Source organism: Pteronotus mesoamericanus, unplaced genomic scaffold (assembly GCF_021234165.1).
Source record: "Pteronotus mesoamericanus isolate MK-2021 breed Mesoamerican mustached bat unplaced genomic scaffold, CSHL_Meso_final contig_75, whole genome shotgun sequence".
Lineage (NCBI taxonomy): Eukaryota > Metazoa > Chordata > Mammalia > Chiroptera > Mormoopidae > Pteronotus > Pteronotus mesoamericanus.
Window position 1 is genome coordinate 10,746,002 of NW_026555249.1, and position 15,090 is coordinate 10,761,091.

At 44.6% G+C, this 15,090-nt stretch overlaps 1 protein-coding gene across 1 annotated transcript in view; it reads right to left on the minus strand.

Moving 5' to 3' along the window:
• Positions 1 to 381: 381 nt before the first annotated feature.
• The window catches only part of OXCT1 (3-oxoacid CoA-transferase 1), a 135,502-nt gene continuing 120,793 nt past the window's right edge, over positions 382 to 15,090 (minus strand). Inside the window, exons 16-17 of the mRNA XM_054583977.1 lie at positions 10,461 to 10,562; positions 382 to 2,230 (exon numbers count right to left, since the gene is read on the minus strand). Coding sequence (XP_054439952.1) covers positions 2,189 to 2,230; positions 10,461 to 10,562 — 144 coding nt within the window. The 3' untranslated portion in view covers positions 382 to 2,188. The remainder of the gene's footprint in view (positions 2,231 to 10,460; positions 10,563 to 15,090) is intronic.

Consider the following 15,090-nt stretch of genomic DNA (forward strand, 5'->3'; position numbering starts at 1 on the left):
GAGCCAGTTCCAAATGCAAGCAAACTCAACACACCATCAGGAAACTAACTTGGGTGTGTGTTCCAAAGAAATGTTAGATAAAAGCAAAAAAATACATTAACACATGAAGCCTGGGATAATCAATTTTTATAGACAAATGATTGGCTCTGATAAGGAGTGAAGCGCAGAATTCGGTGAGGTAAACATTTCATTTGTTCTTTCGTGAAGGACAATACCCTTTTTTTTTTTTTTTAAGAAAAGGAATAACTTGATTAGAAGCAGAAAAGTGTGCTGACTTTTATTGTTGGCCATTCTACTAATTTCAGTCGTAGTATTCCCATTTGTGGTCACACCATTCCCAAATGAGAAAAAGGACAATCACACCAATCTACATCAATGTGTAATATTTATTGAATTTCTTACTGCATTTCTTATTTATCCATGGTACTCTTTAATCAAGAATATAAAGACATCTACTTAGGTTTTGCCATTCAAAGTTGGGAACATCCTTAGAAACACATTACCGTAAAGTAACAGGCTAGAAATAATAAGCAGGTTGACAAATACAGCAACCATCCATAACATACATTTTTCCCAATTTTAACACCGACATAGATATACATTATTCTCTAGACCCCACAAATTCTAAAAAGAGTCCATTTTACTAGTCCCGGGAGAGTATGCTTTCAACCATGAAGCCAGTGGAACAGACTATTGTATATATGGAGTGTGCGTCTTGGGGGGGAAAACAGAAGCCTCTCTCCTCCCTCTAACACCTTGCATGACACACAGTCGCTGCATTTGAAGAGAAAGTGAGTTTTGATGACAACCATCACTGGAAGCCATGCACACGCTCCTGTACCTGGTGCAGGGGGAATGGCTTCACACTCTGCCACACCTGCCACCGCGTGGAGGACAGGTCTGGCCTGTCTGCAGGGTGCCTAGACTTTTCACCATTTGTTAGCCAGGGTGCTTGGTTACCCCCTGGGCCAGTTTGGTACAGAGGATGCCTCTGATGAGAAGTTCCTTACAACACCGACTCCACAGTGTTTCCTTTCTGACAGTGAAAACATACTCGCTGCTCTTCAAATCCTCGATTTGCTCATCCTTATGTACCTACCATATTTGGATAAAGTTGAATTAAAAGCGCTTTGTTCAAGGAAAGAGCCTGGTCAGAATAAAGAACATTGTTCTGCAGAAAAAGGCATTCAGTATTTAGAAACTTTTCTGACCAGAAATAAGAAGCCTAAATTTAAAAAAACAAACAAACAAACCCTGTGTGTTCACTGTGACTATGGATTCATGATAAATTATCCCACAGCCCTCTTGGCTTAAGAGCAGGTATTGTTCAAGTAGCCCACTGGTCCTCAGTAACACAGAGGAAAGACTCGTAAAGACCACGTGGACATGTACGAATACCGCACTGATTCAAAACAAGAACATTGACCGGGTCCGCGAGGACTCGGCAAAGCACAGGTGGTTGGTGGGCTGGTGGGCGGGTTGGTAAAGGCAGCCTTCGGTGGACGTCAGCACCACAGGCCCTGCACCGTTAGCCTTTCCCGTGGGCCAGTTACCTTCTCCCACACAGCAACATTCCTGCTTTCCTCTGTAGGAGGCTTTTTAGTTACAGAAAGTGTGGGTGGAAGAGAGGCGCTCGAGGAAGACGACAGAATCACACCATTAGAGGCTCCAAAAGAAAAGACAGAGGCAACCAAAGGAAAAACAGTCGTTAAGACGGCACCTCTCCTAATTGAAATTCCCGTACAGTTATCTTTCAGAACTAGCACCGTGCAGCCTTGGGTGTCTTCGGGGGGAGTCACTTTTCCCCCTTGTTCTTTTCTTCATCATTTCGGTTGGAGGTAAAGTACGTCAATGAAACTCTTCCTATGGGCCCATCTTGATACAAACTGCACACAACTCAGTGTAGGTACCACAGAAGATGGAGAAAAATCCAATGTGAGCACCAATCGTAAAGACATCCTTCTCAGTACTTATAACACAAATAAGATAATTATATTTTTTTCTGTTTTTCAGTAAAATGTCATAGCACACTTGAGAGAAGAGGCTGCATAAAGTATAAAATGTTAGAAAAACCTAGTCAATAACTGTTTGTTTAATATACAGATATGATTACTGAAGACCTTTCCACAAAATAGTATGTGATTAAAATGAAAACAACACATCCTGGGACAAATGTTTACTCCACATTTCAGGTTGTGATCTGCTGCATTGGCTTGAGTGTTGGTGAAACCTGGTAAAAGAGAAAAAAAAAAATAACCAAATTGTGAAAAACCTCATAGACTAAGCCTCTTTCCTTTCAATTTCCAAACACGAAGGACACAGGCAACAAACAGCCTTCCCATGAACATCATCTGGCATTTCCTCATTTTCTTCCATTGTGAACCAAGACGGAGAACTCCTTTGCTGCTTACATTTTGTGTACTTAGTAGCCCTTCATGTTCTTCCACAATAGCTCCTAAATTAAGGATCATTAAGATTGAAATGAGGTGGAGGAGGAACAGAGAGAGACAAAGGGGCCACATAACCAATGTCTCTGCTGAACGGATCACTGAGCTCTGAGATTAATGTCTCTGAGACCTCACTCAAGCCAGACATTAAGGCACATGCCTCAAAATCCTCAAAATACATCCAGTGAATTCACAGTTTTGTTAAGCAACACGTAATGCAGTGTTTGGATTAACAGGATACATACGAGGTGGGGCCAAAGCAGGTTTACACTTGTTTGTATGGAAAATAATAAACAATAATACAAGAATAAACTCAGTGTTTTGTGTATTCTCTACCATAAACCTACTTTGGCCCCACCCTGTATTAATTAATGAAGAGATATATGGTCAATGACGAAGTTTTATCAGAAATTTCATAATCAGAATAGAAATGATATAAAGGCAGTAAAAAGATTCCAAGTTATTACAAAAAGGAAACAGCATTAAAAATGCTAATGTGGACTCTATTTATGTTCAACATATGGAAGAGCAAATGCAATCCTAGGAGTCTTGAAGCTCAGAAATATCAGCACAAGTCTGCAGTTAATGGTGGAAGAATAAACCTAATGTAAGCCTAATGTAAAGGTCTGTCTCCCTTTTCACAGATCTTCCAAGGTGCAATGCCAGATACAGATTTCTTCACTCAACCTGGTGAATATCCACCAAGTCCTACTAAGTAACAGTCCCCATGGAATGCACTGTCAAAAATATTTAGATGATTTTTTGAGCCTTTCAAGGACGTGGCAGTTGAAGTGGGCCTGACTAGCGTGGACCCTGAGAAAGAAGATGCCTACTAGGAAGGGCTCCTGTGCCTCACGGGGCTCAAAACGGGAACAGAAACAAAAACAAACCCTCCTGCACCAGAGCCCAGCACCCACGTCTACCCAGGAGACTCACACAAACTGCATTTCAGGGAGAAGCCTGCACTGAACTACCTGCCTCTGCACCGACCTACCTGCCCGCAGGCAGTATCTGCCGTCTGAGCCAGCCTTTCTAAAGGAGTTCCTGGAGCCCTAATTCAACCAACAGGACTGAGGCTTTCTCCATCCAGTCTGAGCTGTACAGCTTCAACCAACCAGAGTGGCTCTATTCTGACCAATCAGGATGATGTCTTTTGGACCAATCGAACTGCAAGGATTTAGAGTCCTCATTTGCATGAGGGCAGACCAATCAGGGACCAGGAACAGAGTCTTCGGTCCATATAAGCCGGCTCCCCTTTGGCTCTGGGAGTGCACTCTCCCTTTCCACTGAGACTGGGTTTCCCTGGCTAAGCTGAACACCAGAAGCGTCTTGCCAGAGCAGAGTGGAGCACACCGCTGCAGGCCAGGGCAGACAGCACAAAGGGCGCAGACGAGCACAACTCAAAGCAGACCGGCAAGAAGAGCAGAACAGAGATGTCTAACTGGAAAGGCGCCTGGCTCCAGGGATGCTGGGCCCTAGGACTGCCTCAGCGCCCTGCTGTATCACAGCTGAGCTCTTTTGCACTGAATAATTAATTTTCCTTCTTCCCCACACCCCGAACTGGATTCCTGTTGGCACTGAATTGGGGCCAACAATCACTGACCATCACTGACACTCACTAGCATTTTGCCTTCCGGAATAAACAGTTAATAGTTTGTTATATGAATGAACAAAAGAACAAATGATGAAGTAGAGTAGATAGGCTTCAAAGAACTGGGAAAGGCTTCTAACAGAGGTTGTCAGCATTAAAATAGTTTTAGGTCATTTCTAAGTTATTTCTGGTTGAACTCTTCACGGTGTCAAGAGTTAATATGCCCTTTTCTATGCTTCTACTGAAAAAATGACATGGCCAAATAAAAAGGATCAGTGTGCCTTGGTATAGAGCTGAAAGCTCATTCAGACTCGCCAGTGCCAAGAATAGATGTATAATAATAGGCAAAATAGTAGACATATAATAAATAGACAAAAGTCTCAGCTCAGAACTTCAACTCTCTGTAAAAGAATAAAAGACATATGGATTCAGTATTTGGAAAGTGTGTCTCATAAACAATCCACTTTCTTTTTTAAACAACAGAGCATCTGTGGAAATAGATAATTTCTAATAGAGTCTTTATAGAATTTCCCTTAAAAGGAAATGACACCTGCCCTGACTGGTGAGGCTCAGTGGATTGAGCAGCCGCCTGCCAACTGAAAGGTCTCTGGTTCAACTCCCAGTCAGGGCACATGCCTGGGTTGCGGCCCAGGTCCCCAGCTGGAGGTGTGCAAGAGGCACCCGATTAATGTATCTCGTGCACATCACCGTTTTTCTCTCACTTTCTCCCTCCCTTTCTTCCTCCCTTCACCTCTCTCTAAAAGTAAATACAATCTTTTTTTTAAACCCCTGTAAAAGGAAATGGCACCTTAATTTCATAAACTAAACATCTGATCCTTTTTCTTGTCATGTTGGCCCTATTTTGAGCACTTAATAACATTTATATCCTGGATGTGGAAATTGAGTTTTATCAGAAGTGAAGCTTACCATAGACTGACTTAGCCCCTGTATTTTTTAATGAAAAACATCTGCTAAACCACCATTTTTCACTCTGTTCTCTTCCAGCCTCATCGACACTGAGAACTCACGCAAGCCGGAGCAGAACCCCCTGCCACGGCGATAGAGGCTGAGCATAAGACTATGGGGTTGAAGTGCAGAAGATAAGCCGATTATTTGTCTTCCCAGTTGTCCACTGGAGTCCCAAGAGCACACTATTTAATTCTTGTATAATGCCAATTCCTAAATAGATATTGAGAGTATAAACTTATTCAACTTGGCAAAGAATGTCTGCAGCTGGCTTCTCTCAGATTCCATCGCAAACATAAAAATAAGTAGTGTCTTTAATGTTTTGCAGTGGTGGTTTTAGGTGTATTTCTGCCTGGAGAATAAGACCAAGACCCTTGAGAGTCAGAACTGTGCCAGTTTGTTCTGTTTTATTCTCCCTTCATGGCCTTCTGTGGGGAGCACGGACCATTATGCTCTTAGCCACGTGGAAAGAAGCTCAGAAGTAAAGGCTCACCTCCGTGCAGAAAGCCTGTGGTTTTCCAAGGCTGCCCAGACTGGGAGCTGACACCTCACCCACCTTGAAAGCCTGCAGCGGCTGCGCACGTGAGCCACAGCCTCCACCCTGGCCCTTAGCACGGCAGTGATGCTTTTATACCTCCAGCCCAGCTCCTCCTTTCTTTCTCTCCATAGACTCAGAACTCAACCGCCAGAAACAGCAAGGCAACTCTCTTTCTTTATAACAGCTGTATTTTGAAGGAGAGCCATCACAGAGCACAAGCTCTCTGTCCATTGTGAGTTGGCTTCTCTTGCTGTGAGCTACTCTTGACCAGAATAGTATTTTGGGAGTGGGGTGGATGAAGGTTCCAGAAATGTAGCCAATATTTGAATTTCTAAGACTGTTTCCACAGCCTCCTTTGGACATATTTCTAGACATATTCAATATATGACCCTTGAGAGACTTTCTTACCAATCGAAAAGGAAGCTCCTCCCTTCAATTAACATGCTATCATGAATACGACTCGTCATACATTTATTTGTCTTTAACAACTTTTTTAAGAAGCTGTTTCAGGTAACAAGTAAAAGATGCAATTTCCTTCCACATTCTCCGTTGCTGCTAACTGCACTGTGGTATACAGCAAAGCCTTAGTAATTCTTTTGTTTAAAAAATGCCCAAATATTTCATTATAACAATTATTTTTTAGTACCCAGAATCCACAATTTTGTCATGTCCTATTATCTGATGCTGTTATATTTTTCTTTTTCTTTGAAATTCTCAGTATTCTCTCAATCAGCTTATAGCCATATTCTGTATATTTGGCCATTCACTTGCCCATATTCGTAGGTGTAAGGGACTTTTATCAACACATTTTCACAACCGGTTTGACCTACGCTTTTACCTTTTTTTCTTTATTACACAACAACCTGGGTATCCCCTTCTAGAATATTCACTTTTGGTTACACAGTGAAGGCTAGGTAGGCTTTTCTCAAGCAGAAGTCTTGAGTAACTTGTACACAGTCACGTATGGAGTAAAATGCTACCTGTGCCTTCACAATCACATGGAGTAGCTTGTGAATTATAACACAGAGTACCTTCTGAAATATCAGATAAAAAAATGTTATGCTCAATGTATTTTTATTATTACATGTATCTCACTGATAGCTCAGCGATTGAGCAGAACATTTTATTAATCGGAGCACCCCAGGCCCTGGCCCCACAGAGAAATCATCCACTGCATGTGATTCCGTCTCTTGGGGTCCAGACAGAGGCCACGGATCATCAGATCCTCAAAAGCTAGTTCTTTTGTGAAGGTGGTTCAGCTGATGCTACACCTTTTCATTTTCAGGCCAACACTGACGTACAGATCAATACTTCACCTCAATGGCCTAATCTGGAGGAAGCAAGATTACATGTCGATGTCAGAAGAAGAGGGGTGACACTGGAGTGAAAGGGGACCCCTGCGACAGTTTCTAATGTATCAAAACATGGAAACTGGCATTTAAAAAACAACAACAAAACAGGAAAAGTCTATCTGTTTATTCCTGATTTACTAACGTGTCTAAAAAGAAATAGAAAACAATGAGGGTCTTCTTAGTATATTCCCTTCGGCAGCAGAAAATTGAACATTTGGTGGATCTCAAATATGCTGCCTGTTGAAGAAGAGGTTAACACACCCACACGGGAAAAAAATGCAGAAAAGTTGATTAAGAATTGTTTTCTTTTATCATTAGAGTAAGGAATTCTAAATAGTTAAAGGAGAGACAAATCCCTTTTTCACCACCCGAAGTTAAGAGAAAAGTAATTAAAGATGTGCATTTTGTGTAAATTACTGCTGGCAGAGTCCTTTTCTCCAAAGGGGAATTCAGAAAAGGTTAATAGACAAAGACCTTCATACAGTACCAGAAGCAGTTATACGTGGGTAATTAATTATGTAGCAAAGTTGTTATTACAGAAATTTGTTATGCACTGATAGTTACTGGCCAAGCCTGTAGTACCTAAGGATGAAATGTATGAAATACATGCATGATTTATCAAATAAGTATTGTTAAATTACTTTCTCCAGGATGTGAAGCTGCGACAGCTCCCTCTATTATATTTCCTTTTAACTAGATCTGTTTTTACAAAGGTATGTAAGAAGCAAATTCCTTTTTTAAAAATTTTTATTTTAAGTATATTTTCTTGGTTATGTATTACAGTTGTCCCATGTTTTCCCTCCCCTTTATTTCTCTCTACCCTGCAAACCCGCCCCCAGCATGTCTCGCGCCCCCCACCCCAGTTCACGTCCATGGGTCATACACACAAAAGTTCCCTGGCTCCTCCATTTCCTATACTATTCTTAACCTCCCACGTCTGTTCTGTACCTACCATCTATGTCTCCTATTCCCTGCACCTTTTCCCCCATTCTCCCCCGCCCCTCACTCCTCTTCCCTTGACAATTCTCCATATGATCTCTATTTCTGTGATTCTGTTCCTGTTCTAGGTGTTTGCCCCATTTGTTTTTATTTTTTAAGTTCGGTTGTTGGTAGTTGTGAGTTTCTTGTCATTTTACTGTTCATAGTTTTGATCTTCTTTTTCTTAGGTAAGTCCCTTTAACATTTCATATAATAAGAGCTTGGTGATGATGACCTCCTTTAGCTTTACCTTATCTGGGAACCACTTTATCTGCCCTTCCATTGTAAACGACGGCTTTGCTGGATAGAGTAATCTTGGATGTAGGTCTTTGCCTTTCATGACTTTGAATACTTCTTTCCAGCCCCTTCTTGTCTGTAAGGTTTCTTTTGAGAAATCAGCTGATAGTCTTATGGGAACTCCTTTGTAGGTAACTGTCTTCTTTTCTCTTGCTGTTTTTAATATTCTCTCCTTATCTTTAATCTTGGATAATTTAATTATGATGTCCCTTGGTGTGTGCTTCCTTGGGTCTAACTTCTTTGGGACTCTGAGCTTCCTAGACTTCTTGGAAGTCTATTTCCTTTGCCAGTTTGGAGAAGTTCTCCATTATTTTTTCAAATAAGTTTTCAATTTCTCGCTTCTCCTCTTCTCCTTCTGACACCCCTATGATTCAGATGTTGGAATGTTTAAAGCTGTCCTGGAGGTTCCTAAGCCTTTCTTCATTTTTTTTGAATTCTTGTTTTCTTCATTCTGTTCTGGCTGAATGTTTATTTATTCCTTCTGCTCCAAACCACTGATTTGAGTCCTGGTTTCCTTCCTTTCACTGTTGGTTCCCTGCATATTTTGCCTTATTTCACTTTGCACAGCCTTCACTTCTTCCTCTATTTTGCGACCATACTCAACCATATCTGTGAGCATCCTGATTACCACTGTTTTGAACTCTGCATCTGATACGTTGGCTATCTCTTCATCACTTAGTTCTATTTTTGGAGCTTTGATTTGTTCTTTCATTTGGGCCATGTTTCTTTGTCTTGGCGAGCCTGTTACATCGTAAGGGGCAGAGCCTTCGGTATTGCCAGGTGGGGCAACCCAGGTCGCTGCACTGTGACGCTGTGTGTGGGGGAGGGGTGCGAGAGGGAACGGTGCTGCTTTCTCTGCTCTCCCCGGCTTTCACTCACTTCCTCCACTACCCACAAGCAAATTGGGCCTTTCTGGTGCTGATTCTTGGGTGGCGGGTTTGTGAACGTTCTAGGACCCCATGGGTCTCTCCAACAGACTCTCCTGTGAGGCTGGGAGTTTTTCCTGCTGCGGCAACACCCAAAGATTTTGACAACCCGAGGTTTTGAGGCTTTCTTTTCCTCTGCTGGAACCCTGCGTGGCGCTGCCCGTCTCACTCCCCAGCTGTTCCCCCCAGTTTGACCTCCCAGTCCGCCAGCCGCCATGTCGCTGCACACCCTCTCTGCCCGGGCTGCTTGTCTCCATCCCTCCTACCAGTCTGGCCGGAAGTTTCCTCTTCCATTCCCTGGCTGTCGGACTGCCGTACAGTTCAATTTTCTGGAAGTTCTGGTGGTTTTTTAATTTTTAAACTGGTGGCTGTCCTTCTTTAGGTTGCGCGAGGAGACAAAGTGTATCTACCTATGTCTCCATCTTGGCCGGAAATCCAGACTTTTCAGAGACATTTCACCTTTACTTTTAATTAACTTCAAATGGACTGAGCCATCCTCTCAAGCCCCAGTAGGTAGGTGATCGGTGGTTTATGGATAAGCACTTATACTAAAGGGCAATTACACAGAGTCTGGCACAAATAATGCCTTTTTTTAATTACAAAAATCATAAGCATGTAATTCTGTACCATAACAATATCACACTAAAGAAGGGTTCAAATTAAAACTATAAACTATTGCATCTATATCATTATCCTACCATTCACATTCAAGCCAGTGTTACTTCTGTTGGACCCTACATAAGACAGTATTATCTTCTTTGTTTTAAAAAGGGATTTGAAGATTTATTAAGTGGATGCAGTTATATACTTCTGTAAGTCAGAGTTTTTATGCACTAAGCTTTCCTTCAGCTGTAGGCTGCACCTATTTCATGACATGGCGAAGTCAGAAGCCCAACATTCCAATAACTTCAACAGATGGAACAATTAGGCACAGAAGGTAATCAAAGAGAAATTCATAAGCCACAGGTGGGTTTAAAAACAAGGACGTATCAACTCTCTGTGTGCAGCTCACATTTTTTAGTTAATCAACTTTAGCTATGGCTGATGTATAACCCATGAACAGAGAAGTGTAAGGGACTTGACAGAGAGCAGCTCGAGCTCCTGCTCACTCGACCTTCTGTCTCCAGCCGCTCCTGTGGTTCCTCCCCCTCCTGCTCCTGGCCCCTGAGCCGGACCCTGGCCCCTGAGCCAGCGCCTGCTCCTGCCCCCACCTGCTTTCATCTGGAGGGCCTGCCCCTCCACTGCTGCTCTCTGCAGAGGTCAGCTCCAAAAATGATCCCAAATGAAGGGTTCGTGTCCTGTAAACACCCTTTCACCAAGCTACCGACACAGGACCAGTGGCCCGATTTGTTCGGAGGCGCTTACCGCAAAGTCACACCCAGTGCTCTTTTTTATGTCATCCACCGTCAGGCCTTCCCAGAGTTCGATCAGAGTCAGCCCTTTCTTGTTGTCCACGTCAAACACGGCCTGTCGGAGTCAAGAACATGACAATGACAACTGCTAAATTGCTATCACAGTCATTATTTTGTAGCACAAAACAGAAAAAAGCTCTCAAGTTCTTAAAGGAGAGACAAGCCCCAGGATAAAACATCCCAAAAATCAGCCATGAAAAAATGTCAACCGTATGTATTCCATGGGGGTGTGAAACAAATGCCAGCTTCTTCATTGGCAGTTGGCCGGGGAGCAGTGTTGATGCCAGAACGTGACGAGTGGCGGCTGTGTATGGCACTTGCTGCTGTCATAACCAGTGGGTTTTTTTATTTTTTTTTGTTAAGATTTTGTTTTTAGAAAGAGGGGAAGGGAGGGAAATATCAATGTGTAAGAAAAACATTGATTGGTTGCCTCTTGTACACACCTCAACCAGGGACCACACCCACAACCCAGGCACGTGCCCCACCCAGGAAGGGAACCGGTGGGACGATCCTCCAACTGAGCCACCTGAGCCACCAGGGTCAGGGCTAAGCCCTTTCCTTTAAACTGGCTTTACCTTGGTTAGGTCTAATTGTTCTGATTGAAATTTCAATTCAATGAGTGATAATGATTTGAAAGAAGGAAAGGATAAAGGGAAGTGAGGAAGGAGGAGACATTTAGAAGGTGAAAACAGAAGGGAGACGGAAAAAGGGTCACCGTGGCCTGGGGAAAGAGTTCCAGGGAACAAAAGCAAGGCGCTCGGAGCGGCTCCAATTAAGGAGCTGTCCCGCCCTGAGAGAGCCCTCCCCCGGGGACACTAATACGGGACACTAATACGAAAGCTTTCCGCCGACTCCTGTGAAAACACTGAGGTCTGAGCAAGAGGACTCCCCTCTAGAATGCAAATCAGTGAAGGTGCTTCTGTTCAGGGCGAGAGAAGGCTAACTCACCGCCCCCCACCCCCACGCACATATTCCCTCACAACACACTGGGTAGTAACACAAGGTGACAGGAGTGCCAGCTGGTCCCCCTTGACCTCTGCAGGTAGACTCCACCTGCTGTGTCTGGTTTGGAACACAGGCTGTCTCACTCAGGTATATGACTGACTGGAGTAGAAGAGAGCCACAAAGTCAGTTAATGTAATTTCCCATCTAATAAGCCTTCAAAACTTTCTTCTGAAATAGTCACTGGGGCTCTGCTTAGACAGTCCAGAGGCAGGAGGCTCAACTGTCCCGAGGCAGACTGCCTGCTGATGGGCAGCTCCAGGCGCCAGAGCCCAGACAGCTCGCCTGCAGTCCCAACGTGCTGTTTCCCTGCCCCGCCCTCTGTTTAACAGGCATTTCCTTTCTCGGTTTTCAGGGTTACTTTCCTCCTCCTCAGAGGCAAGTATTAGGCTGCCTGGATCGTTCCTCTCCTCGTGGACTGACCTTACATTCAGCTACAATACTAGCTGAGGCTTTGTATCTCTATTTCTTCTAGCTTGGAAGTCAAACCCTGAACTGTTGTTTTTAAACACGCCCCTGGAGAGGAGGCTAAGCGGAACACATGACATACTGAGGGAAGAACCCTGGCTTAGAGCTTTGCAATCTCTGGTGAAGCTATCTTCGCATCTGAAGGTGGATTTAAGAGAAAAACTCCAAAAAACAAAACCAAACCAAAAAACAACCCCCCCAAACCCTCTGCTTCCCGAGGTCATTATCCAGGACAGATTTAATGAGGACAATCACATTCTGTGCACCTGGCGTCCTCCTGAGGCAGAGCAGGGCCCCTTACAGGAATGTTCTTTCTTCTTAATAGTCTCACTTACTGTCACCTGTGTGAGAGCCCCAGTCAAAGCCCCCAAATGCTTATTTGTCTCTAGTTAGTTAATATTTCTCCCCAGTGACACATTCACATTCTCTATTTGATGAATTCACAAATAACCTAGTTGATTTTGCTGGAAAAGATGGTTCAAATTAGGAGCAAATATTTCCACAAACTTGCTCTCTGTTTACACATTTTTATGTTTCTAAAAAAAACTTTTTATCAGCAGAAACATTTATTTTGAGAAGGGAAAAAAATGGTCACTTAGGAATGCATTAGGTTTATTTAATTACAAGTTGACAATTAAAATTTTTTTAAATGGATACCTTTTCTTTGCAGGAAAGGGTTTGGACCACTGTTCATAACTGACATGCTTTTTCTCTGTATTATGAGCAACTGTAAATTTATTAAAATGGAACAAATCAGAGAAATAAAGCCTCTAGATCGTGTTATTTGGAACAGGCAGGGAAGAGATTCGGGGAGAAGACCACTGTGGTAGATGAATGTATGGTTTCTGTGATGAGAGAGGAAACTTCATGGTAAATTGGCCACTTCTTTTAACAGACATTTTATTATAAAACCCTAATAAGTTCTCAAGGTCATGTATTAGAAAGCCAAGCATCTGTTTTGAAAAAGAGGAGAATTTACTTTTGAAATACTTAGGAAGAGTCTTATCTAGCGGTATAAAGTGGGAGCAAAACCTTGATTAAAATGGAAACTAAAACGTAAAAGCTATACAGTCAATCGTTCAGCTGCCAAGGGTAATATTGCAACGGCTCTATTTATTTTGCACATCAACACATTATTTTACTACCACCATAAAAGGCGATAAAGCGGTCAGCCAGGCCTGGGTGCTGGTGGAGAAGGCCCCTTTCCTTACGCCAGCCTAGCGACAGGACACACGGAGATCAGAATCACAACATCCGCAAAGCCTCTTTCAAAGGGCAGCGAGCGCAACGCTCCTCGAGAGCTGAACGTGGCCATCTAGCCCCACACCTGCTGTGCCCGTTCGCCGTCTTCGTGGAGGTGAGCTGTCACTTACCCCTGCAGCGCACAGAGCGCAGCGGCAACGCGCGCCCTGCTTTCTGAGGTTCCCAATGCTCCACGCCGCGCTGCCTTTCACTGTGTTCACTCTGCTCTACAATGTCATCTGTAGTTAAGGTTCCGCTTATCCTCACATGCTAATGACATCCCTATGTTTGTTCCAATAGCGATTTCTCTTATGAGCTCTAAATGCACATCTACAACTGTTGGCCAGAAACATCTGCCCGGATGTGCAGGATGTGAAGTTTTTCAGGAATGTCCCCTCGAGAATGTCCAAACTGAGCCTAATCTTCTCCTGCGCCGCGGGGTTCTACCCTCCTCCTCCTACAGTCCCAGCTTCCCTGGAGACACACCGCCCTGCCTCCAGCCAGAACACGCAGAAACCACCTCTGCTCTCACACCCACGCCCCGTTCCTCACCGAGTTAGATTCGCTGTGCATCTCTTTCAAAGCTGCTTCTCTTCCGTGGTTTAGGACCTTGACGCTCCTGTCCCTGACCGCAGAAGGGGCTTGTAACTGGGTTCTTCCTCGTCCCTTCTCCTTATTCTACATGAAAGCCACAGGGCTCTTCCTAAAACGCAGACCTAATCAACTGTGTCCCCAGCCACTGAGATCACTGAGGGGCTCCCAACTGCCTTCCAGATACAACCCAAATTTCTTAGCAAGGCATTCACATCCCCTCCTAGCTGGGCGTCTTTTGAAGTCTTTTCAGCATCAGCCTTCCGGATCTGGCCATGCCTTCCCTCCGCTCTGTCCCACTCGCGTGTCCTCACGGGGACCGTGTTTTCTTAACACCTCCATGGCTCTGCCTCTTTTTTCCTCCCTTTGCCTGGAAGAGCTTCTTTGGTCTTATTCTCACTTATAAAACTCCTACTTATCTTGTGAGACTCATCACTCAATCTACACAGTTTTCTCCTCAGGAGAAGCACAGCCCATTTATTCAGCGAGCTCTGGCTGAGTCTGGGCAAGCGCCATGCTGAGTGTTGAATAAACACAGATGAGTCCTGTGCAGAGCTCCGAGGTCACTGCCATACAGGGGTCAGTGCTAAGTTACAGCGAGTCCTGGGATTCGGCCAAGCCCCCAGAAGACTTGGGGCAGCGGGCAGGGAAGGCTTGCCAGAGAAAGCAATTTATAGCCGAGACGTCACGATGAGCAACAGCTAAGCAGATGGACGGGGTGGGGAGAGCGTGCCGAGGGGAGGGACAGGGTGCACAAAGGTGAACGTGGTGGGGGGGAAAGCGACTCAGTGCGCGGCAGTCCGTGCGGAGGAAGCGGGGACCACGGGACGGCAGGCAGTGAGACGCTACACCTCGGGGAGAGAGGGCACCTGCTGTAAAATGCCTCGCAAGGCACGGGGAAAGCCCCCCTGATAGCGCCCAGGGTCTCTGGCACGCACCCCGGGCTGTGAGGCCGCCTCCCCCCACGCTCCGGCTCCTCGTTCAGCGTCAGCTCCATGGTTCCCACGGCCTTTATCGTGTTTGTCCCTCTCACTGCTGCTGCCGGGCGCTCACTGCCCGCCCCTCCCGAACGCGCTCCTCGGGGGCGGGACCGTCCTCGCCTCTCCGTAGCCAGGGTTGGGGGCCGCCCAGCTCAGAGAAGGTTCTCACGAAATGTTCAGTAATGAAGGAACAAAGAAAAACAACAGTGTGGGTGGAGAAAGAGGGTATAAAAGTTGTTTCAATGGCATGAAAGTGAAATTACAATATAAGTTATGTCATAAGAAAACGTAGGTATTAGA